This window comes from Myotis nattereri (assembly GCF_964212035.1).
Source record: "Myotis nattereri genome assembly, chromosome: 17".
NCBI classification, from domain to species: domain Eukaryota; kingdom Metazoa; phylum Chordata; class Mammalia; order Chiroptera; family Vespertilionidae; genus Myotis; species Myotis nattereri.
This window is the reverse complement of record NC_138092.1, coordinates 20,677,579-20,701,176: the sequence shown is the minus strand read 5'-3', so window position 1 is coordinate 20,701,176 and position 23,598 is coordinate 20,677,579. Positions and strand designations below refer to the sequence as shown.

Genomic DNA, 23,598 nt, shown 5'->3' with positions numbered 1-23,598 from the left:
GGTTTCCAAAGTAGTTGCTTCATTTTATATTCTGCCGTAATTTTATGAGAGTTACAACTGCACACACTGTTGTCAACATTTGAGGTGGTCGATCTTTACTGTGTTTTTATTTTGCATTTATGTGATGATTAATAATATTGAACACTTTTAAAAAGTGCTATTAACCATTCATTCATATATCTTATGTAGTGTGTTCAAATATTTTGTCTACTTTATCAGCGGGTTGTTTGATTTGTCTTGATATTGAGTTATGTCTTTTGATGCAATCTTTATGCTATTTTTGACAAATATATACATTGTAATTTTTTCTTCAGATCTATGACTTGCTTTTTTCATTTTATTACACTATCTTTTGATGAGCTGAAGTTTTAAGTTTTAACACAGTCTAATTAATTAATAATATATATTGTTAATGCTTTCCATGTAGTCTGATAAATATTTGTTTATCCAAAGATAGAAAAGATAGTGCTGTATTTCTCCTGAAATTTTAGAACATATTTAGGTCTATGATTGGTTTCAAATGTGTACAAGAGTCTAGATTCATTTTACTTCATGTGGGTATAATAGTGAACAAGAATTAGCATGGCCTATGTTTTAATGAATTGTAGGAATGATAATTGAAACTATAAGTCCCAGCTGGCTGCTTCTGGGCACAACTATAGTTAAGTATATTTTAAGTAGTTTTTTTTTTAAATTACTACCTGATCAACTAAATTTTGCTATAAGCCTTGTCATATATTTTTCCTATTTCTATGATAAAACTTTTTGCCCTTTCAGTTTTCTTACATTGTGATCGCCCATAATCTATTTATTTCTTTTGGTCATAGTTATAAAATATACTTCAATTACTGTAGCTAAACTCTGTGCTTTATTTATCCTTTTATTGTTTTTGAATGTCATTTAACCAGTTTGTGTTCTCAGTACTGTGAAGACAGATATAAAAGAGTAATATATTCTGCCATAATTTCTTGTTTATTTTTATAAATTTGCTGGATTCTTGACATAATCATGGAATTCACAAGCCTTGGGGACATAATCAAGGAACAGTAATTAGAATGAATAAACAGCAATCTGAAGCTTGAATTCCCACTTGTGTAATTGGTAGACCTTTTCTTCCTCAGAAAATGTTGGCAGTGTGCCCATAAATGTTCTCCAGCAGCCACTATAGTTCTCTTCTGACATAATTAATCTTGTCTCCTTTCTTTTCTCCACTGCTCCCTGGATTTCCCATATCACTTCCTAATACTCATGTTAAAATCCCTCCTCACCCTAATTGCTGCTCCTTTTACTGAAACACAATGATCTCTCTCTTTTCCTATACAATGTTGTGGTAGAAAACGGGTTTCCCACAACAATTATTAGAAAATATCAAAAGGACTTGTTAGGCCACGGAAGTAACTGGCCGTAGAGTGTTCTTTGTGGGAGAGCACCCTAGTGATTTCATCGTACTCCCAAGGCCCCATTTACACAGGTTTGACTGAGCATGATATAACTCCGTCTGATTTGTTGTCTCTGAAGGTATCCCCCTTCCGAGTTAGAACCAGTCCTTATATCTTGATTATGTCTCTTATATAATAAAATGCAGACGCTATAAATGTGTGTGTGTGTAAACTGCATGTGATATTAACAACTGTTTGCTCAATAAGAAAAACAATACCAGTTTTGCATGTTTCTATATTATATGAATGAGTTCCACCTCATAACGTCATGAATTTTGCTTACTGTTAATCTAACTGTGACCTTGATCATAGCCTAGTATATAATATAGAGATTCCACAGGTCACAGGATGGAGGGTAGAATTAGGTTTTTCTCTGGGCAAGCTTGCAAAAGATGTATTGTGGTTAGTGCCTTCCTCCTCAATGCTTTAATTTACTGAAGATTTGTTGTATCACCACGGGGCATGCAAGTGAATTAGAAGAAAAAAGCCAATTAAAATGTTGATGCACCTTAGGCAGTTAATGACTCTTCTCCTTAGATATCATTCCTCACTTTGGAGCATGCAAATTAATAATTGGATAGATCTCAAGGATGAGGTTTCTCAACTTTTTGTCAACACAAAAGACTCTTTCACATCTGAGCAAGGCAAGGATTCAAGAGTATACACAATCAGTTGTTGTTTATACTGGGCATGTTGCCGAAAAGAATGGAGGTGGCTTTTAGTGAAGAAACAGACGTAATTAAACCATTAAGGCAGTGGTTAAAGCACAAAACAAAAGATGTCAGCAAGCAAGTTTAACACTTTGTTCCGTGATTAATATTTATTCAATCTTTTATAGAAAATCTGTGAAACATTTACTATTGTTGCTCTGCTTTCAGTAAAACAGCACTGCTATTCTACAAGCAAACTATGCATGGTGTTAATAAAGTATAACTAGAGCTATTTTTGTGTGCAAGTCACTTATTCTCTGTAAACATTCATTTTTTTTCACCTGTAGAATGGCATTAATCTAAAGCCGGTTTGATGATCTCACAGAGAACTAGTTGATGTTCTCATATATGTTTTAGCAAAAGAAAATTTCATATTGAAATCTCAAACCCTAAATAGAAATTTTAAATTAGACATCCCAGAATTAAATCCTGTGAATTCTTTTAGATTTGTTAATGTATGATATTCTAAGGGAAGATACAGTTATTCTGTATCTGTTAAAAATGAACATTTTCTAATATACATCTTATGCCATGCTATTTATGTACAATTCTCAGAACATCATTTCAGATATTATTCCCAATACTTTTATTATACAGATAAAAAAAGTAAATTAAGAAATACTGATAATTTCTCCAAGATCACAAAATTAGGTGTTTAAGAGAATGAACTTGTAATCTTAATAGTTTAGTGAATAGTTACATAGCTGTATTTATTTACGTTTTGCAAACATACCATTTTTACAATAATGGATTAGAAGATTTACCTTAAACTAGACAATTACAGAATCAGATAATTTTTATTGACCACTTATTTTATAGTCATTTTACTAAATCAAAATTAGGAGGTCAATAACATTAAAAGGCACATATTCATATCAGAAAATACTTTTTTAAAAAAACCACCTATTTACTGTTATGACACGACATACATCCAAAGGCATATTTATAGTATCATAAAAATAATTGTACAATGGGAGCAGGTAGAAGAGGATAAAAGGGAGATAAATGTTGATGGAAGGAGACTTGAGTTTGGGTCCTGAACACACAATACATTATACAGATGATGTATCATAGAATTGTACACTTAAAACCTATAAAGTTTTGTTAATCAATAACACCATAATAAATTCAAACAAAATTTAGGAAAATAATTGTACAAAAAGACTATTCTTTCATTAATATTTAAAGCTTGACATACTCATAATATCTAGAAATTATTGAGCCCACATAGAAAATGAACTAAATGTATCAACAATGATATATAATTTGAGCTAAAATTTAGGAAGACAAAAAGAAATGAAATTTAAGAATTCAAGAAACTTAAATAATAATTTTCTATGTAATCTTCCTCATTAAATGCAGATTTAAAAACATTGAACATGGAGAATATAAGGGATCATAAATTTGTATACACACATCAAACATAAGGACTTCGTAAAATCAGTGGAAAAAATAGTGTGTCAAAATATTGTTATTCTCAAACCATATTAAAATAAATGCATTATATTTGTAATGTATATTTCTTTAAAAATTGCCTTTATGAAGTATTTGAAAATCAGAATACTGCTATATACAGGTTACGGCAAAAAGTAGATTTATCATCGTGAGAATGCAAAACAGAGTTCAGTCTTGCATTATTACTTATTAATTATTGTATTCATTAATGGGATATAATTATGTTTCAGACTAGTAGGAATAGTTCAGTAAAGAAGAAATTTTAATAATACAGAAGAAATAACTATAACTAGCATTTGTCCCCATATGTAAAAGGACATGGAGTCCAGTGTACCAGGTGAGGGAGTGGGTTTAGGACAATGAGAGATTCATTCATAAGGACCTGTTTTCTTACATTATCCTACATGGTCACCTGAGGTGGGTGTTCAGGTGGATGTTTCTCTGTTGCCTGCAGAGCTCCCTGCAGGTCCAAGTCTGTGTTAAGACTCACTGAAAAGTTGCTTTTCATCCTGGCTTGTGATACATTTGGCAATATAATTTCCACTAGAATTTAGTAAGCTTGCAATCTTTTTGTTTTTCTTGAGTCTCATATGTCTGTAACTATGTTCAAACTTTTGTTTTTTCCTAAACCTAATTCCAAAATAGATTTTCTTTCTTTCTTTCTTCCTTCATTGCCCTTCTCTCTCTCTCTCTCTCTCTCTCTCTCTCTCTCTCTCTCTCTCTCTCTCTCTCTCTCTCTCGTCTCATTACTGGCAGCCATCCTGAAGACATATGAAACATGAGAATTTTGAAAGATGGCATCCTTAATCTAATTGTTATTTCTGACTTTGAGGCTCCTTGCTCTCTGGTTCTTTTCCAATCTTCTTAAATAACACATTTGATTCTAAAAGAAGTTGGCCATTCCAGTTTTAGGAGTCTGTTATCTTTACACTCTTCCCTCAGATTTTTACTTGAAAACTAGCCAAATCCTGCTTGAACCCTATTTTGGTAACATAAATCTATATTTTAGTATATCTGTAAGCACAAATGTGTTGCAATATATTTTTAAAGACAGGCAGTATTTACTTTCTGGTCTTTTTAGCCACTTTCTCTAGAAGTAAGGTCTCAATATGCTTGTGATATGCCTTTAAAGTTATTGAGGGGAGTGCTTTACCAAATGCTGTATTGCTACCAAAAATCTATCCTTACATGTTTTGCCTGTGATATCTATTTTCTCAACACTCATTGCCTAACTGCTAAGCCAAAGGCACATATTTTATATTTCTGTTACGAAAACATAGTATTTTAAATAGTAATTTTCTATATTTTTTTCCAAATAAGCACATGAGCGGCAAAAGGGATGGAAAATAATTCTAGTTTTAACACTGTCTTAATTCTTTTAAAAAACTGTAAAATATTCTAGATTATAAATAACTAGAGGCTCGGTGCATGAATTTGTGCATGGGTGGGGCCCCTCGGCCTGACTGGCAATCTGGGCTGATCACAGTCGGCCAGGGGGTGGGACTGTGGGAGGTTGGCTGTGGGAGCACACTGACCACCAGGGGGCAGCTCCTGCATTGAGCATCTGCCCCCTGGTGGTCAATGCGCATCATTGCTACTGACTGGCCGTCCACTCATCTGGTTGTCCCATCATAATGGTTGCTTAGGCTTTTATATATATAGACTAGAGGCCTGGTGCACAGATTTGTGCACTGGTGGGGTCCCTCAGCCTGGCTTGTGGGGATCAGTGGACCTCCGTGCTGCTGCAGCCTGGCCTTGCCCGCCAGCTCGTCGGCCTCCAGCCCACTGTCTGCGTCGACCCTGCACAGCATGAAGTAGTGCACAAAGTGGCAGGCAGCCAGGGAGGAGCCCTAGCCGGGCCAGGCGCTGCGCCGCTCCTGCTCATCCTGGCTGCTCCTGCTCATCCCAGCCCGCTGTGCCCATCCTAGGGTAATGCCTGCGCGTCCATGACTGTGCAGCCACAACTCCTCATCACAGCGTTGCTCCTCGTGTGGCACTGGAGAAGCGACCGCAGGCTCATACCCAGTCAGTCCAGATGCTGGTGTCGATCTCGGTCCCATTCAGGATTGGGGAGGGATGTGCAGGGGAAGTGTCTGCAGGAGAGGCTCACACTGCCACAGCTGTGCTCGCCAGCCAGCCGTGAGCCCAGCATCTGGCGCCCATTGGTCAGCTGAGCAGTGCTCCTGCTGTGGGAGCACACTGACCACCAGGGGGCAGCTCCTGTGTTGAGTGTCTGCCCCCTGGTGGTCAGTGTGCATCATAGCTACTGGCCGGTCATCCAGTTGCTTAGGCTTTTATATATATACACTAGAGGCCCGGTGCACAAAAATTTGTGCACTCAGGGGGGAGGGGGGTCCCTTAGCCCAGCCTGTGCCCTCTCGCAGTCTGGGACCCCTCGGGAGATAACGCCCTGCTGGCTTAGGCCTGCTCCTGGGTGGCAGAGGGCAGGCCCAATCCCTAGGTGCAGCCCCTGGTCGGGCTCAGAGCAGGGCTAAATGGGGAGTTGGGGTGCCGCCCCCTGCCATGCACAGAGCAGGGCGATCGGGAGGTTGTGATGCCACCCTCAGTCACGTTCAGGGTAGGGCCGATTGGGGGGTTGGGGCACCGCCCCCTGTCACACTCAAGGCAGGGTCAATGGGGAGGTTGTGGTGCCACCCCCTATCACACACAGAGCAGGGCCAATCAGGGGGTTGGGGCACTGCCCCCTGTCACTCACAGAGCAGGGCCCATCAGGGGGTTTGGGGCTCTGTGCCCTGTCACACACAGAGCAGGGCCAATCAGGGGGTTTGGGCGCTGCCCCCTCTCACGCACAGAGCAGGGCCCATCAGGGGGTTGGGGCGCTGCCCTCTATCACCCACAGAGCAGGGCCGATCAGGTGGTTGGGGCACCGCCACTCTCACACTCAGGGCAGGGCTGATGAGGAGGTTATGGCTCTACCCCGTCACACACAGAGCAGGGCCCGTGGGGGAGGGGGGGAGGGGGGCCGCACCCTGTCACACACGGAGCCGCAGGGAGATCAAGGGGTTTGGGCGCTGCCCCCTGTCATGCTGATCCCAGTGCTGGGAGGCCTCGCGGCTCCGCTGATCCCGGTGCTGGGAGGCGTATTACCCTTTTACTATATAGGGTAGAGGCCTGGTGCATGGGTGGGTGCTGGCTGGTTTGCCCTGAAGGGTGTCCTGGATCAGGGTGGGGGTCCCCACTGGGGTGCCTGGCCAGCCTGGGTGAGGGGATGACGGCTGTTTGCAGCTGGTCACACATCCTTCTGGGTGGGGGTCCCCACTGGGGTGCCTGGCCAGCCTGGGTGAGGGGATGATGGCTGTTTGCAGCTGGTCACAGACCCTTCAGGGTGGGGGTCCCCACTGGGGTACCTGGCCAGCCTGGATGAGGGGATGATGGCTGTTTGCAGCTGGTCACATACCCTTCAGGGTGGGGGTCCCCATTGGGGTGCCTGGCCAGTCTGGGTGAGGGGCTGAGGGCTGTTTTCAGGCTGGGGGTGACTGAAGCTCCCAACCGCTCCTTTTTTTATTTTTCTTTTTTTTTATTCTGGGCCAGCTTTAGCTCTGAGGCTTGGCTCCAGCTCTTAGGCCTCCGCTGCTGAAAGTAGGTTTCTGGCCTTTGCTTACAATGTTGCGATCCTGCTAGCTGAAGCCCGGCGGACTAAAGCAGGTTTCTGGGGTTTTGTTTAGCTTCTATATTTGTTACAATGTTTCTTAAACTGCAGGCTCAGAGGCCAGCAAGGCAGGCGGGGAACATTGGAGTCCTCCGTCACTGAAGCAAGCAAGCCTCATGTTAGTTTCAAGCTGCCTGGCTGCCGGCCGCCATCTTGGCTGGCAGTTAATTTGCATATTGCCCTGATTAGCCAATGGGAAGGGTAGCAGTCGTATGCCAATTACCCTGTTTCTCTTTTATTAGATAGGATAACGTGTCTCCAGAAGGTCATCTGAATTCTTTTCTAGATGGAATGATTTTATTTCTGGCTCTGATATCAATTACAAAAATTGTTCTTTTCACCTTCATTTCTCTTCAACAAGTTGAGTATAACTAGCAAGGCTTAGAAATAACATTTTTAAATAGGCATTGTGTGCAGACAGTTCCTCTAGGAAATCTTCCATATTACCTTCTTCTTGCTCCTGAGTTCTTGCTCTTTCACCTCCTCTCTGTGTCCTTCATCTATAACCAGACATTGAATTCTTTTTTTATGAATTTTTCATCTTTGCTCTCTGCCATCAGCACCTCCCCTTGGTTAGTCCACATCTCTAAGAGGGTCTGATATAAAGACTTCATCTAATCTCTTGAAGTTCTCTTCCTCTATCCTGGGATGATAACAGAATGTTAAAATAGTAAAATATTGCAGTAAATGGTGAGAACATATTATGTTCTTGATTAATTCATAATAGATGCTCAATAAAATGTTGGTTTCAAGTGAAAAGCAGTTTTTGGTTATGAAACTGATTCAATATAGTGATACATTACTTCTTAATTTTTAGGTCAACAATGAAAATAAAATTTTGAAAATGATCACATAAATTTATATTTTAAGTGTTCATAAATATAAAATGAATTTCACTAGTCATTTAGAAATGACTTTTTATTCTAGAAAAAGCCTCATTTACTTTAAAATACTTCAGTATTGTCAAAATGTTTTGAGGGAGTCCTAGCAGGATTATTCCCCAGAATTAATGAAAATTTTGGGGAAATAGTTTCATATAAAAGCCTAAGTTCTCATTTTTAAATTCTGACCTAACTATACTCTCATAATGCCTTTCCTCACACCATGTAATAACTAAATTTTTATTATGGTATCAATCTATTTTCATACTCTCTCTAATTGATCTTTTTATTCTCTGTTAGTTCATGCAGCTAATATATTACTGGGCACTGGATTAAGGCCTGTTAAAAAATTCAACTTTGTTTATATCAACCAATTTTACTTTGTACATATTGCCTCTTCTGCATACTGTCACTTCTAAATTATTGTATGTTATATAACAAAAGCAGAAAATTGACATTTTTCTAAAAAATTTAGGAATAGCTATCATTTTGTAGGTCGACCAAGTACATGTTACAAAGTAACAATTACATAAATTTTCATCATAAATATTTAAAAATATTGTTATTACCAAGATTGTATAAAAATTAATATAAAAACCTAGTATAATCTGTTCTTGGTCTTAAATAGGCCTGAAGTCTTTGTGGTTAAGGAAGACTTTATCTGTTTTTGTATCTCTGATATTTACTAAAATGATGTAACTATTCATTAACATTTGCCTAATGAGTAGGCCTGAGATGACCATAACTATATTTAATAGCTTAAATATAAGATTACACAATTTTATTAAATTGTCCAAATTAAAATTAATATTTTCTTGGGAAGATTTATTTGACTTATTTAATTTTCCCAACTGATTTACTATTGTGTCAAATTGTTAGTTAAATTTCTCACATTTCAATTCCCTTAGTTTACCTTACTATGGTCTATGATCTAATTCTAACATGCAATTCCTGTGTGTTATATAAATAAAAGTGATGAAAATAAGGACATTGTAAGAAAAATATGAGTGGCTAACTTATACAAAAATGTTGTGAAAAAGTATTATTGTAAAGCAACTGTATAATTGGTATTGGTAATAAATTGATGAGTAACACCATTTTTGTAGTCAAGGACCATCGTATCACCTATAACTACATATATCCAACCATATGACTTTAATAGTCACGTGTGTGTGTGTGTGTGTGTGTGTGTGTGTTTAACATATAATTCCTTAGCTATATGCCTACATAGATTTCATCCTCTAGTATTGAAGTCTACTTGATAACTTCAAAAAACAAACAAACAAACAAACTGGTATCATCATATTCTGCCAATAAAGCTGACATCTTCCTTAAATGAATCTTTTTTTCCTATTATGTGACATTTAAATTTTTTTCTATGCAACCTCCTTTTTTTTTCTAATTTAATGAAGACTAGCTAATATTGATTCAAGGGATGTTGTACTCTTATATTGTAGATTTTAATATCGTTAAAATATCCATACTACACAAACCAATCTCTAGATTCAGTGCAATCCCTATTAAATTACCCACAGCATATTTCACAGATCTAGAACAAGTACTCTTCACCTTCTTTTAATATTTAGATACATAATCTATTTGGAATTGATTTTTGTGTAAGGTATGAAGTAGAGAGCAAGGTTTATATTTTCATTTTTTGTTTCCTTTTTTTTCTATATGAATATATCCTTCACTAAGCACCATATATAGGAAATAAATCTTTTTCTACCCCACATCAGATTATCACAAGTCAAGTAGCTATTTATCTGTGACTCTGTGTCTGGACTCTATCTCATAGGTCTATTTATTAACAATTGAACTAATACCATACTAACTTAAATACTGTTGTTTTATAATAGCATTTCAGGAGAACATTTAAGAATCACATTATTAAAAGTGAAACATCAAGATATACAGACACATTATTTCTAAAATGAAATATTTATACCATTATTTAATTATGTTTGCTAATATTTATTGATCTTAATCATCATCAGTGTTGTGTAATTAAAATTTTACAATTGTTTTATCTTGACAATGCAAAAGATTTTTTAAAAATGCTTTATATACAGTAAAACATCTCATAACAGTATAAAAGTAATTTATAATTTAATTTTAACTAGTCCAATTAAAAATGTTTGGATCTGAATTATGATTATTTTAAAATAACAGATTAATGGACTGAATGATTTTGCACTTGACATTAAAATTTTCATTTGATAACACTAAATTAGTTCATAAATCATGTCTAAATTCACTAATTAATTAGGTAGACAAATGACTGTACATATGTTCTATGTCATTGCATTCTCATATTACTTTTTCTTCATAATGTATTCCAATGAAGAAAGATCAAAATTTTATTTAGCCTAAAATGACTAGAGAAAGTTTATAAGGTGCTATGTATTCACCAGTTGTGTGTATGTATTATATATATGTATATGTATATATATGTATATGTGTGTGTATACACACACACACACACACATATGTATATATATATATGTTATGAAAATTTATAAGATAAAGTGGTTTTGGGCATAGTGAATATAATTAATGGCGATGTACATATTGTAAGAGTGGTTATGTTCTCAATTGCGTCTATCTAATAGCTTTGGGATTAAAAATTTAAACAGGCCCTGAACAGTTTGGTTCAGTGGATAGAGCGTCGGCCTGTGGACTGAAGGGTCCCAGGTTAGATCTGGTCAAGGGAATGTACCTTGGTTGCAGGCACATCCCCAGTATGGGGGTGCAGGAGGCAGCTGATCGATGTTTCTAACTCTCTATCCCACTCCCTTCCTCTCTATAAAAAATCAACAATATATATATATATATATATATTTTTTTTTTAAAAAAAAGTTAAACAGAACCAAAATTTCTGAAAAAGTCACCACTTTCCTGAATTTTAGATGAAGTCAAATTGTATAGTATCTTTATCATAAAATCTTCAATCCTTATCACCATAAAGCTATATTTAAACCTCTGCAATTGCAGTGTTCTCTTTTATGTACCACATAATACTACTTCTTAATGCATTTACTACTTATATAAACCCATAAAACTGGTGGGTGGCATAGAATCTCAAAATCTTTCTTATAATCATTTTAGGTTGATAACAGTTATAATCTGTCTTCATCACTGGAACATGTCACAAAGAATATAGAACCCAAACATTATATATATACTGTGTCTATCTATCTATCTATCTATCTATCTATCTATCTATCTATATATATATATAATCTCCTATATCTATTTAGGGACATCGAATGTGCAGTCATTTCTCTTTTGAAAAAAGCCTTTGATGCCTGGAATAAATAGACAAAATTCCATACTTCTAATATACACATGTTTTAAATACATAGATAAGTAATATTAGTCATATAAATTAGTCATATAAATAATATAGTTTTGCTAAATCTAAGAGTTCAGAATTAATGCCTTTCTGGGAATAGAAAGAGCCATTAATTCTTATTGATGTGCATTGCATAACTGGCTCAAACAAAGAATTGTCAATATGGAAGAATGCAAAGTATACATTTTTAAAGTCATGTTTTTTTTCTTACTGAATGTAGATGGCCCATTAAGAAAGAAAGTAAAATTCCCATGTGTATAAAATGTCTGTTAGATGTCTTTGAAATGTACCGAAATGATCTCAAGGTTGAGGGGAATCAAATTGGCTCCAGTCTCAGGAATTGTGTGTTCCTAAAGGCTGGTCTCTTTTCATCTCTTTGACTCTTCCTCCCTCCCTCTCTCCCACTCTTCCTCCTCCTCTTCCTTTGTCTAATTGAGAAGCTTTATTAATGGTTGGGTTGTAATAATGCTCTCATCTCTTTCTTTTCATAGTTTTGCCTTAAATTTACCTTAAGCAAACAACATGTAATCAGTCTTTACTAATTTAAATACATAAGTCTTGAAATGCTAAATTAGAGGAAAGAAAAAAACAACAACATAGAAGAGCATATTAGAACATATTTGAAGGATTACACTTGTTCAAATAATCCAAATTTATTAAAAGTATCAATAATTGGTGCCACAAGAAGAAAATCTGATAGGTGTGTGAGAGAATTTTCTAATTCTCACATCTGCCATCAAGAGTGGATAGCAATAGTAGCAACTATGCATGTACTGCTTTCTAAATGCCAGTGTTCCAAGTGACATGCTCGCATTAGCATATTTAAAACTGACAAGACTTTAAAGGGTAGGTCATAAAGATTTTCATCTACATTTTGACAGAAAACAGAATGAGAGGGAAGTAACCTGCCCAACGCCACAAAATAGTACATGGCAACATTGAGATTCATTCCAGGTAATTCACCCAAGAGTGATCACTTAATGTGTTTATGCTATTTAAATGAGTCCTGGGTAGGTTCATTATCAATTTATGGTGGAAATAATATTTAACATGTGCTAGGCACTGTGTTACATTTTTACAAGCAATATCCCATTCAATACTCACAATATTGCCATGGGATAATTTCTAGTATTAAACTCATACTTACTTGTTTTAGAATAGTACCTTACTCAATATCAAATTGATGATAAGCAGTAGAATATATCTTTTTCCTTTTGTTTAGAATCCAAGCTCATAAGCACTAACTTCAACATCTTTCTAAAGCCCCGGAAGTTGGAAAAAATATGTTCATTAACAATTGAAGGTGTTTATGTAAGCTGGCGACACTGTTAAATAGATTTAAATGTCTGACATTGATTAATTGACTGACATAGCTTTTCTGCACTTTGTGTATCTCAGTTGTTCAAATAAATTGCCTTTGGAATTATGATCATGTATAACTTTAAAGATAAATGAATCAATGATTTAAAAAAAAGATCTGGAGGCAGGGGCAGTATTTGCAGCAGATAGAGAAGAAATTGTAAAGGTTGGATTTGGAAGGCAATTTCTAGTAATACTGTATTGTATGGTTCCTGGATAAACTATTGATCTTGCAGATGAAATTTCAACACCACTAAAAAAAAGAATTTTATGTAGATGGAGTGACTGTAGAGATGACTTGAGGATATTCTCAAGCTGTTTTCTTTGTTGAATAGAGGTTTCTTAGCCCTGTGCATCCCTTGGGGTTCAAACAAAAAAAGAAAAACATGGAAATACTTAAAGCATAACACTTTTAATAATAAAAATTCCCAATTTAAGGTTGGACCATGAGTGTCAGAGAGAATGTACACTAGCTTTCAGGAAATAAGGAATTTGTAGAAATTGTAGAAAAACACCAGTGATAAGTTCAATTGTTTGTAGCACCAAAACAATTATTTAAAGAAGAATTCTGGTAAGCTTGTGGAATAATCTCACTTTCTCACACACTGCAGCCCATGCACTTACCTGCCAAGACATAATGATGGTTGACACTTTTAACTTACATGCCAAATTTTATGGAAGTGTGTTCTTTGGTAAAATATAATGGAGAACACCCCTGATGATGAGAGATATTCTGGCAAGTGTAGTTCTAAGATTTAAAGGCACTTGAATACAGTGGAAAGATTAGAAAAGAGTGGAAATGAATTCTGTCTGCTTACCTATTTATCTATATGTTTATTATGTTCAAAGTCATATCCTTATCTCCCCCAGTCCCTATCTATATCCATTTGTATATCAGCATCTATTCAATTTCCATAGCTAGAGCTATGTATAGCACATGGTCCTAACATTGTGAATTTGCCTTTCTCACACATGATGCCCTCTCCGGGAATTTTGTATTTGAAGAGAAGCTTCAGATCATTTACTCTCAGCAAATGATCTAATTATTCAAATATGGCCATGGTCATCTTTTTCTTTAATAGTACAATTACTTCCATCTTGACATAACCATGAATTATTTGCTGTGCTTCATGTACCCAGATATCAATAGGGTATGCATGATTTATTCTCACAGAACAGTCATTACTTTAAATATCTACTTGTTCCTGCGTTCTGCTCATTCATTTTGAAATTAAGTAGGTTAATAGTTTGTTTCAGCAGAGAATTCTCTGTGTATCACCTGTTTCATTTTTGAGAACTGTATAACTTAAGTAAAATTGTAAGATAACTCATATCCAAGAATCTTATTGTAAGTCATGATAAATCTCTGTGAAAATGCTGGTGTTATAACACAGTTTGTCTCAGCCACTGCATGCCAGGTTTAGACAAAAGGGCAGTGGGTTCTGAGTCATATCACTAATGAAAATAATTTTTAGTGGCTATTTTTTATGTTCCTGAAAATATACTAGGCCATTCCATATGAATTCTCTTATTTAACAATCACAAAATTCTGAGATTTTGGTAATGTTACCACTTTTATTGTTCAATAAAGCTTCTCTCTCATCTGTGTTTACCATTCCTCATGTCTATTTTCCTTAAATCTCATTATAAGCAGAAATATGCTATGGCTTTTTTAAATTGAATTTATTGGGGTGACATTGGTTAATAAAATGATACAAGTTTCAAGTGTACAACTCTATAATATACTAACTGTATATTGCATCATGCACCACTCAAAGTCAAATCTCTTTACATCACCATTTATCTCCCTTTACCCTCTTCTGCCTCTACTCACTGTCCTTTCCCTCTGGCAGTCAATACTGTTGTCTGTCTCTGATTTTTTCTTCTTCTTTTTTTTTTTTTTGGTTTTCCTGACCCAAGAATATTTTTTCCATTGATTTTCAGAGTGAAAGGGAAGGGGAGAGACACAGAGAGAGAAACATCTATGTGTTTGGATTGGTTGCCTCCTGCAGGTACCTTGATGGGGCAGCCTGGGAGGGATTGAACCTGCAACCAAGGTATGTGCCCTTGACAGGAATCAAATCCCGGACCCTACAGTCCATGGACTGTTGATCTATCCATTGAGCTAGACTAGGTAGGGCTGATTTTTTTTTTTTAACAATTGGAGTTATTTTACATTCTTATGATTTTTGAAAATACTGTTAAAAAACACAGTGTTTTGGTTTGTTAAAGAAAGTGTTCTGACTCCATTCACATTCTCCTACCACTCCAATTCATTAATTTAACTGTTATATACTGAGAACCTTTCACAGGTATGCTTTTCATGAAAGCACTGATTATAAACTAGTGAGTTGTAAGCATTGACTTGACAAAACTTCATGTCCAAAGGAGAAAGAGACATGCTTAATAAATAGTCATACCCATAAATATTAAATTGTAATATGGAGCCTTGTAAGGAAAGTAACTAAAGGGATTCATAACTGAAAGAGCTTAATTTCAAATCAATCAAGCATTGTATTACAGGAGGGAGTAAAATAGGAGCAAATCCTCATAATACTACAACTATTAAAAAATAAGTTTAAAAGTAAATCTTTCCTTATTTACTGAAATAAAAAATTAAATATCCCATTATACAAGATAGTACAGCTGGTTATTTAAAGACAACTTCAGAAAACTAGATTTTTAAAAAAAGGAAAATAATCTTCAGATTATCTTTCTCTATTATCTTGGAGAATTTAATAGTAAGAATCTTCTAAATGCTGTCTAAAAACATTGAATTATTTAACATATCAAAGTGAGCGTAAAAATATGAGACTGCATATAAAAGAATTTTTGTGTTTATGTGTCCTCTACCATCTTGGAAACTTTAATAGTAAAAGTCTTTTAAATTCTGTCTAAAAAATATTGGACTATTTAACATATTGAAGTGAGTGTAAAAATCTGAGCTTGCATATAAAATAATTTTTATGTTTATGTGTACATTAAAAGTTCAGTTTTTTATTTCATCAATGTGCCAAAGAGAATGAACAGGGTGTTCACTAGAAAATGGGACACAATAAGTTATAGTCTTAGACACGACTCTATTGTGAATTTGATCAAGTTGTTTAATTTTTCCCAGCTTCTTGTATCCTCTAGGATGAGTATAAACTTGCATGTTTTACCTACCTAGAGATATTTTTTTAAAGTTATATTCAAATAAGTTTTACACTAATGGGCTCTGCATCTGCTTGTGTTGTACAATAACAACATGGGTCTCAGTGTTAGCTAGGTTCCATGCGGCTTCTATTTTCAATTATTGCATAAACTAATATTTTAGAAGCTTAAAAATTATATTACAGAGCCCCCCAAAGAGCTATGCATTGGTTTCTTATTGCTGCTGCCAAAATTGCCACAAACTTAGTGGCTTAGACAACATAAATTTATGATCTTGGAGACCTGAAGGCTGATGGCCAAAATGAGTTTTGGCTGAAATCAAGGCATCAGCATGGCTGCATTTTTCCTGGAGATTCTAGGAGTGAATCTGTTTATTGCCTTTTCCAGCTTGTAGAGGCTGTTTGTCATTCTTCGGCTTGTGGTCCCCTTCCATCTTCAAGCCAGTAATGGCATCGGACCTCTGCTTCCATTTTCATATTTCCTTCTCTTCCTCTGACCTTCCTGCCTCCCTCTAATAAGGACCCATGGATTACTACTTTGGGCCCATCCAGATAATCTATTCTGGACTGTTTCCTTCTTCTCAAGATTTGAACTTAATCACAGTGGGAACTATTTTATTTTTACATCAGTTTATTAAAATATAAAGTTGAAAAATATCTAGAAAAATATTTATTTAACAGCTAATTAGTTACCAATGATCCTGCAATTTCACTACTGGATATATAGAAATATGTATACATGCTAAAAAAATTATAGTAGTTTTTATGGCAGTATTATTCATAAAAGACCTTAACTGTAAAAATATTCTACCAACATTAGAATGGATAAATTAAAGTATATTCATAAAATATAATCCTATATAACCATAAAAGTTAAATTCCATAGTAAGGCTATAAAAGTACAAACATAATGTTGAGTCAAAAAAGGCATATGCAAAATAATTTTATTGTATAATTTCATTTATATAAAGCTCTAAACATGCATAACTAATTTGTTTTGTAGAATTCAGGATAATGGTAATCTTTGGAGAGGAGTGAGATAGTAACAAATGGGAAGGAACATTAGCAAGTATTCAATATTCCTTGCAATATTTTTTAAAAAAATATTTTTATTGATTTCAGAGAGGAAAGGAGAGAGAGAGTGAGATAGAAACATTGATGATGAGAAACATTGATCAGCTGCCTCCTGCACACCCCTTACTGGGGATCGAGCCCTCAAGCCAGGCATGTGCCCTAACTGGGAATTGAACCGGGACCTCCTGGTTCATGGATTGATACTCAACCACTGATCCACACCGGCCAGGCACAATATTTTATTTTTTATATGAAATATATTTAATTTGTGATAATTCAGCAGTATATATACTTTTGATTTATGCACTCTTCTTTATGGATATTATAGTTCATTGAACATATGTATAAACAAAGAGACCAATATTAGAAGATTAAATTATAAACATATAATCTTTTATGCATATAAAAGTATAACCCAAGTATATTCTGATTATAAGTGATACATTTAAAAAAATAAGTATATCAAAGGATTGAAGGAAAAAGATGTGCTAGACAAATTCTAATAAATGGAAGTTGTACGTTGATTTAAGATAAATTTTAGGATCACATTATTATTAGAAATAGAATGGAAGTTTAAGACAAAACATTTAATTCACCAGGAAATAAAATAAATCAAACCTTTATACGTTTAATAGTGTAGCACCAACATATATTTTGAAATGGACATATTAGGAGCTTTCATCATATCCCTTTAAATAACTAGTAGATCAGATTTAAAAAATACAGCCAATGCTAAACACCCATATTGTTGGCAGAGCAATAGTCCCAGGATAATGGTTGCCACAGAACCTGTGAATATGGTATCTCACATAGCAAAAAGGAACTTTGAAAATGGAATTCATATTACAGATATCATAATAAGGAGATACTCTCTTACGCTGAAGGAAGAAGAGGCAGAAGCGATAATTCAGAGGTGAGGTAGGAGGGGAGACCAGAGAGCTTTGAAGAATGAGAAGGACTTGGACTGCCTTTGCTGACTCTGGAGATGAAGGGACAGGGCCACAGAGCAAGGCATGCAGGCGATCTCTCAATACTGAGAAAACCCCACTGAGAATAACCCCGAGTTAAAGCCAACAAGGAGACAGGATCTCAGTCCAACAACTGCTTGGAACTGAATTCTGGCAATAGCCTTATGAACTTGGAGATGCAGTGGTTCCAGAAAGCAATGCAGCCCAGCTGACCCCTTGATTCCACCTTTGTGAGATTCCAAGCAGAGAACCAGTTGAGCTACCCTCTGCCTAGACCTACATAACTGTGTGATAATGATGAGTGTTGTTTACTAGTAAGTTTGTGGTCATTTGGATTAGGAGTAGGAGAATAATATGCTTATTCTTTATAAGAAAACCAGGCACATAATAAAAAAATTTACACTATCTGATCCAAAAAGCAAATCTCAGCGAACTTCAAAGGATTAAATTCATACAGAAAATGCTATCTGACTATAATGCAAATGAGTTATACATTGGTAACAAAATATAGCTTAAGCAACTCGTGTGTTTATAATTGAAGAAATATAGCTCTAAACCATGGGATGTAGCTTCTGCAGCAAACATAAGAAAATCCAAAGCTTTAAATGCTTTTATACTCTAGAGAAACTGCTACGTAAGTGTGTATCAGTGAACTTTTACCACAGGTGTTGATGAAAATACAGCAGACAAGTTCTAAACAACCCAAACGTCCATCAACAGAAGGACGCATAAATGAAGTATGGTATCTCTATTACAATGAATTCCCATGCAGCTTTGGTTCTCGAAACGTGATGCTTGAAGGTCCTGGGACATTTTTAGGAGGCTCACTAGATCAAAAATATTTCTATAATCATACGGATACACTATTCACTTGTTTCACTGTGCTGACATTTGCTTTCCTGTTACAAAAGTAATAATGGGTAAAACTGCTCATGCATTAAAGAATCTGAATTGGTGACCTCACACTATACTAGTACTCACTAGTCACTGAATTCTTTATGACAGCCTACCAAAGTGCAAACGAAACAAAACAATCCTATTGTACTTAAGAAAGTTCCTGTTAAAGCTGTAATTATTTCATTAAATATCCACCCACTAGTACCTTGTTTTCAATGACTTGTGTGACAAAATGAAAAGTATGCAAAAAATCCTGCCTGTGCCTGCCAAAATATGATGGTTGTCCCAAAGAAAACGTTATATGATCGAGCTGTCCGTTGAACTAACCACCTTTTTTCATGGAACAAACTCTTTACTTAAAGGAATGACTAACATAAATTACTGTTGGCTGCATTTGAGTATTTGGATATGTTTCCTTTTTTATTATTTATTTATATTTATTTATCTTACATTTTATTTTTTAAATTTTATTGGGGTGACATTACTCAACATGACAATATAGGTTTCATGCGTGGATTACTAATTTACAAAATCTGTATATAGGACCATGTGCCCACCACCCAAAGTCAAATCTCCTGTCACCTTGAATCTGACTAGTTCCTTCAGGGAAAACAACTGCCAGGATTTGTTGTCAATATGAAGTCTGAGTTTTCACGTAAAGAATTAACTTGTGGTGGTAGATTATTTTAAAATGAAAGAATAAATGTACATTTAAAATTTTCTCAGCTTCAATTGAAATAGGGCATATCTACCCCACAAAATCCCTTTGGGGTTCTCAATAATGTTTTATAATGTAAGCAGACCTAAGACAAAACTGAGAACTACTGCTGTACAGCAATGAGAATATAAGGTAATTTCAGCATAGATTAATCCTACACATTTAATGTTGATTTTAAAAAAGGAAGTATGTAAAAATATAATTCTATTGCATGCAATTTTATGTAATAATTAAAATGAGAAAAAACAATTCATAAAAATAAAATTATGTATCTTCATTTGTTTTAGGAACATTCTATTCCATGAATGTGCATTTAAAAAAATTTTCTATTGGAAGTGTCAATTGTAAATTACCTTATATATAATTGAGCTTGTAATTATATGCAATAAAGTATTAACCAGATAAGTGATAAATTATGGGTAAGATGGTAAATGTTTATTATGTAAGCATATGCAATATTAATCAAAATGTAATGAAATTGTAATAGAACTTACTGGAATTTTAGAATCTGATAAAAACAAAATCACTTCTCATTTTTAGAAATTTCAATTGCAAGATTTCATAATTAGAGCACATCTCTAATTTCAGCATTAAATTTCACTAAATATTTCCCATTTTTACATAGATTTTTAACTATTAGGGCAATAAATTATTTGACAAAATTGTAAATGCTCAGTTGTTAAAATCAGCAGCATAAAATATGCACAAACACATACTCTCACAATTCATTTCCCAAAGTTTGAATTAATCAATTATTTTCATATAGATGATGAATATGATAGATACAATAAACAGTACTGTGTACATATACATAAATAAATAATAAATTATATTTACATATATTTACAGTAATTGCTTTTGATAAGTGAGATCTAATCAACATGTCATAAATTCATACAAATGTGTATATATATATATATATATATATGTATATACATACTTATACAAAGCTAGGGGGTATGATGAAATTACTCTAATCTCTTTGAACCCTATTAGTTGAAATGTCTGAGACTCTAACAATTAATTCCTTTATGTTTTTAGGTTAACAGGATTCCATCTGCCACCACCAGTAACAAGTACCAAATCTGTGTTCTCGCTACGTTTGACCAGTGATTTTGCAGTTAGTGCTCACGGGTTTAAAGTATATTATGAAGGTAAGTGATGATAATACAAAAGGACCACCACACAGTCTGATGTAGTCATAAAGAAATTCTCCAGGGTGGAAATGGAAGCATCACCTGGAAGAAAGATACAGTTTATCCTGTTACCTCAAATCCTGTCCCGGATTGTTTTGTTATTCACCATTAATCTATAATAAAATGCTGGAATTGATGGGTCTTAATGCTTCAGAGCAGTCTGCCTAGACATAGAACAGTCTTTCCCTGAAATCTTAGGAAATGAGACCATGAAATCATTATAGGGTTAGAGATTAACAAAAGGGAATAAAATGTGAGAATAACAGGAAACTGGGCCTGATGAGAGATTCAGGCAGCATGGTCTCCACCCTGACCCCTGTGAGCTTTGCCTCTCTGCCAAAAATCAAACAAGTCACCTGTCTTCTCTGCAAGTTCAAGTCAAGAACTAAGACACAAGAGTTAACATCTCCTGTTGTAAACCAACCTTTCCAAACCCAGGGATCTAGAATCCCTTAACAACAAAGAAGAAAATGAAAAAGTTCTTGATACTGAAGATTTTAATTTAGAGGTTGGGTACAAATTCATTTGGCATCAAAACATGACTTGAACTGACTGGAGGACACATCACCTTTATTGATCTCACATAGTATGGGAATTCACGTGTTTACTGCAGAAATATTGTTTGATAATGGGGTGGTAACCCAGGCTCTGCTGAGGGTGTTTAAAAATGTATAGAATCTGCATGTTTTTCTTTTTAAACTGTGAAAATATTCCAATGGCAAAATAATCTATCCTGAGGCTTTCAGATAGAGGTCACGGACTTGTAATTTCTTCCGTATGTGATGTGACAATAAAATTCACACCTAGTTTAGGTAACAGCCCCTGCCTTACTCATAGGAATAGTAGATCAGATTCCAACCCACCTCCCCAGAACTCTATCACACCAGATCTAATATTGTCATAAGTACAAAAACGTAAAGCATAGGATAATTCAAAATATGATACATTTAAAAAACACACTAGAAAACAACCTTATATAAAATAGAATTGCTTTAGGATAAAGGTTAGCAGTTTGCATGTGGGGCAGGTTTTAAACTGAACGTTTTACCTAGTGCTACCTTTCTCAGTAGAAAATAAAAATACCCCCTAACAAACAATTGAGTAAAAGTGTTTTGTCCTTTTCCCATCTTAAAAAGGTAATGCCCCTGTTGCAGCAGTGTTCAGCACTGTTTTGTACCTAACACATTACTTAACTCTTTTGTCTAGCAATGGAGGATGCATCCCAACACTTTCATTTCCTCCATTGTGATAGTCAGAATCATTATTTTAAGGTGTTTTTACCCTAGTTGAATATTTTTATCGTAGCAACTTAATTCATAGTTTAAAACACAAAGGTTTAATTTTAATTAAGGTAATTTTGGCAACATTGAAAGAGTTAGTAATGCAATAGTTTTCTATTAAAGACTCCTTACTAGAAAATCTGTTTCTGTGCATGTACATATAAAGTTATTTTAGGTTAGTTTATTGTTTCGGTAAGCAATAGGTATGCTGAAAATGTAGCAACTTGGAAGATGACTTACGACATTGCTGTGTTTTCTGATTTGACAGTAAAGTTTTATGAAATACATTAAAATATATTTTTAAGGCTCCCCATTGTTTCTACATATGCAACATTAAATTTCTGCCTGACATTTGTGCTTCAGTGAAATGGACTCATATGTTTTTGGGACATTTAAATGTATGCGTGGGAGTTCCTGACTTAAAATATAAGGTACTAGGCATCCAGGTAGAATTGAGGGATTGGCTCTCATGCTGCAGAATCTTCAGGTATTGATTTGTGATGGGTATCTTTTACTATGTCTGTTGGGTTTATATTGCTACCATAACAAATGGCCACAAGTTTAGCAGCTTAAAACAATGGAAATATATTATCTCACATCCTATAGACAAGAAGTCCTGCTTGATCTCTGCCAGTTACTCTGCTCAGGGTCTCCAAGGCTGAAATAAAAATGTCAGCTTGTTGAGCTCTTGTCAGAAGACTGTAAGAATCTATAGCTCATAGCTCCTACAGGCCTCTCTCTTCCTTAGCCTCTCTTCCTCGAGTCCTACATCTGAGAGTCAACACTGGAGCATTGAGTCCCTCTTATACTTGGAGTCTCCCTGCCTTCCTCTTCTGATACATTTCTCTACTATCTTCTCGCTTGTCCCCCTCTACATACCTGACTTCAGCTGGAAGTATTTCTCAGCTTTTAATGGTTTATGTGATTGCATGAGGCCCACCTGAGTAATCAAGACTAATCTTTCTTTATTATATCTGCAAACTCCTTCTTGCCATGTAGCATAACATATTAACAGGTTCCAGAGATTTTTTTTCTGGAGAGGGTGGTGGTTGTCTTCATTTGTCCTACCACACCAGGCACAACACTATGTAACACTTTCCAGAGGGCATACGGTAGCTATGAGCATTCGCTATTTAACCATGGTCAATGATGCTATAAAAGCCAACAGGTATATTGATTGTGAAGTCCAGAAAACTGAGTTTGAAATTTCAAAGGCTGCCCTTTTAAAAATTTTTATTGTTTAAAGTATTACATATGTCCCTCTTTTCCCCCCCATTGACCCCTTCTAGTCCCTCCCCACTGCCTGCCCCAGACCTTCACCACCCTATTGTCTGTAACCATGGGTTATGCATTTGTGCATACAAGTTCTTTGGTTGATCTCTTCCTACGCACCTTCCTACCCTTGCCGAACAAAATAAACTGATGAGCAAAATATATCTAGAGA

General features: G+C 35.4%; 1 protein-coding gene across 2 annotated transcripts in view; it reads left to right on the top strand.

The window, feature by feature from the left end:
• Positions 1-23,598, top strand: part of CSMD3 (CUB and Sushi multiple domains 3) — an 879,736-nt gene that overhangs the window by 96,858 nt on the left and 759,280 nt on the right. For both annotated transcript variants that reach the window (XM_081111575.1, XM_081111574.1), the window contains exon 3: positions 20,720-20,832. In XM_081111575.1, the coding sequence (XP_080967701.1) occupies positions 20,720-20,832 (113 nt within the window). The remainder of the gene's footprint in view (positions 1-20,719; positions 20,833-23,598) is intronic.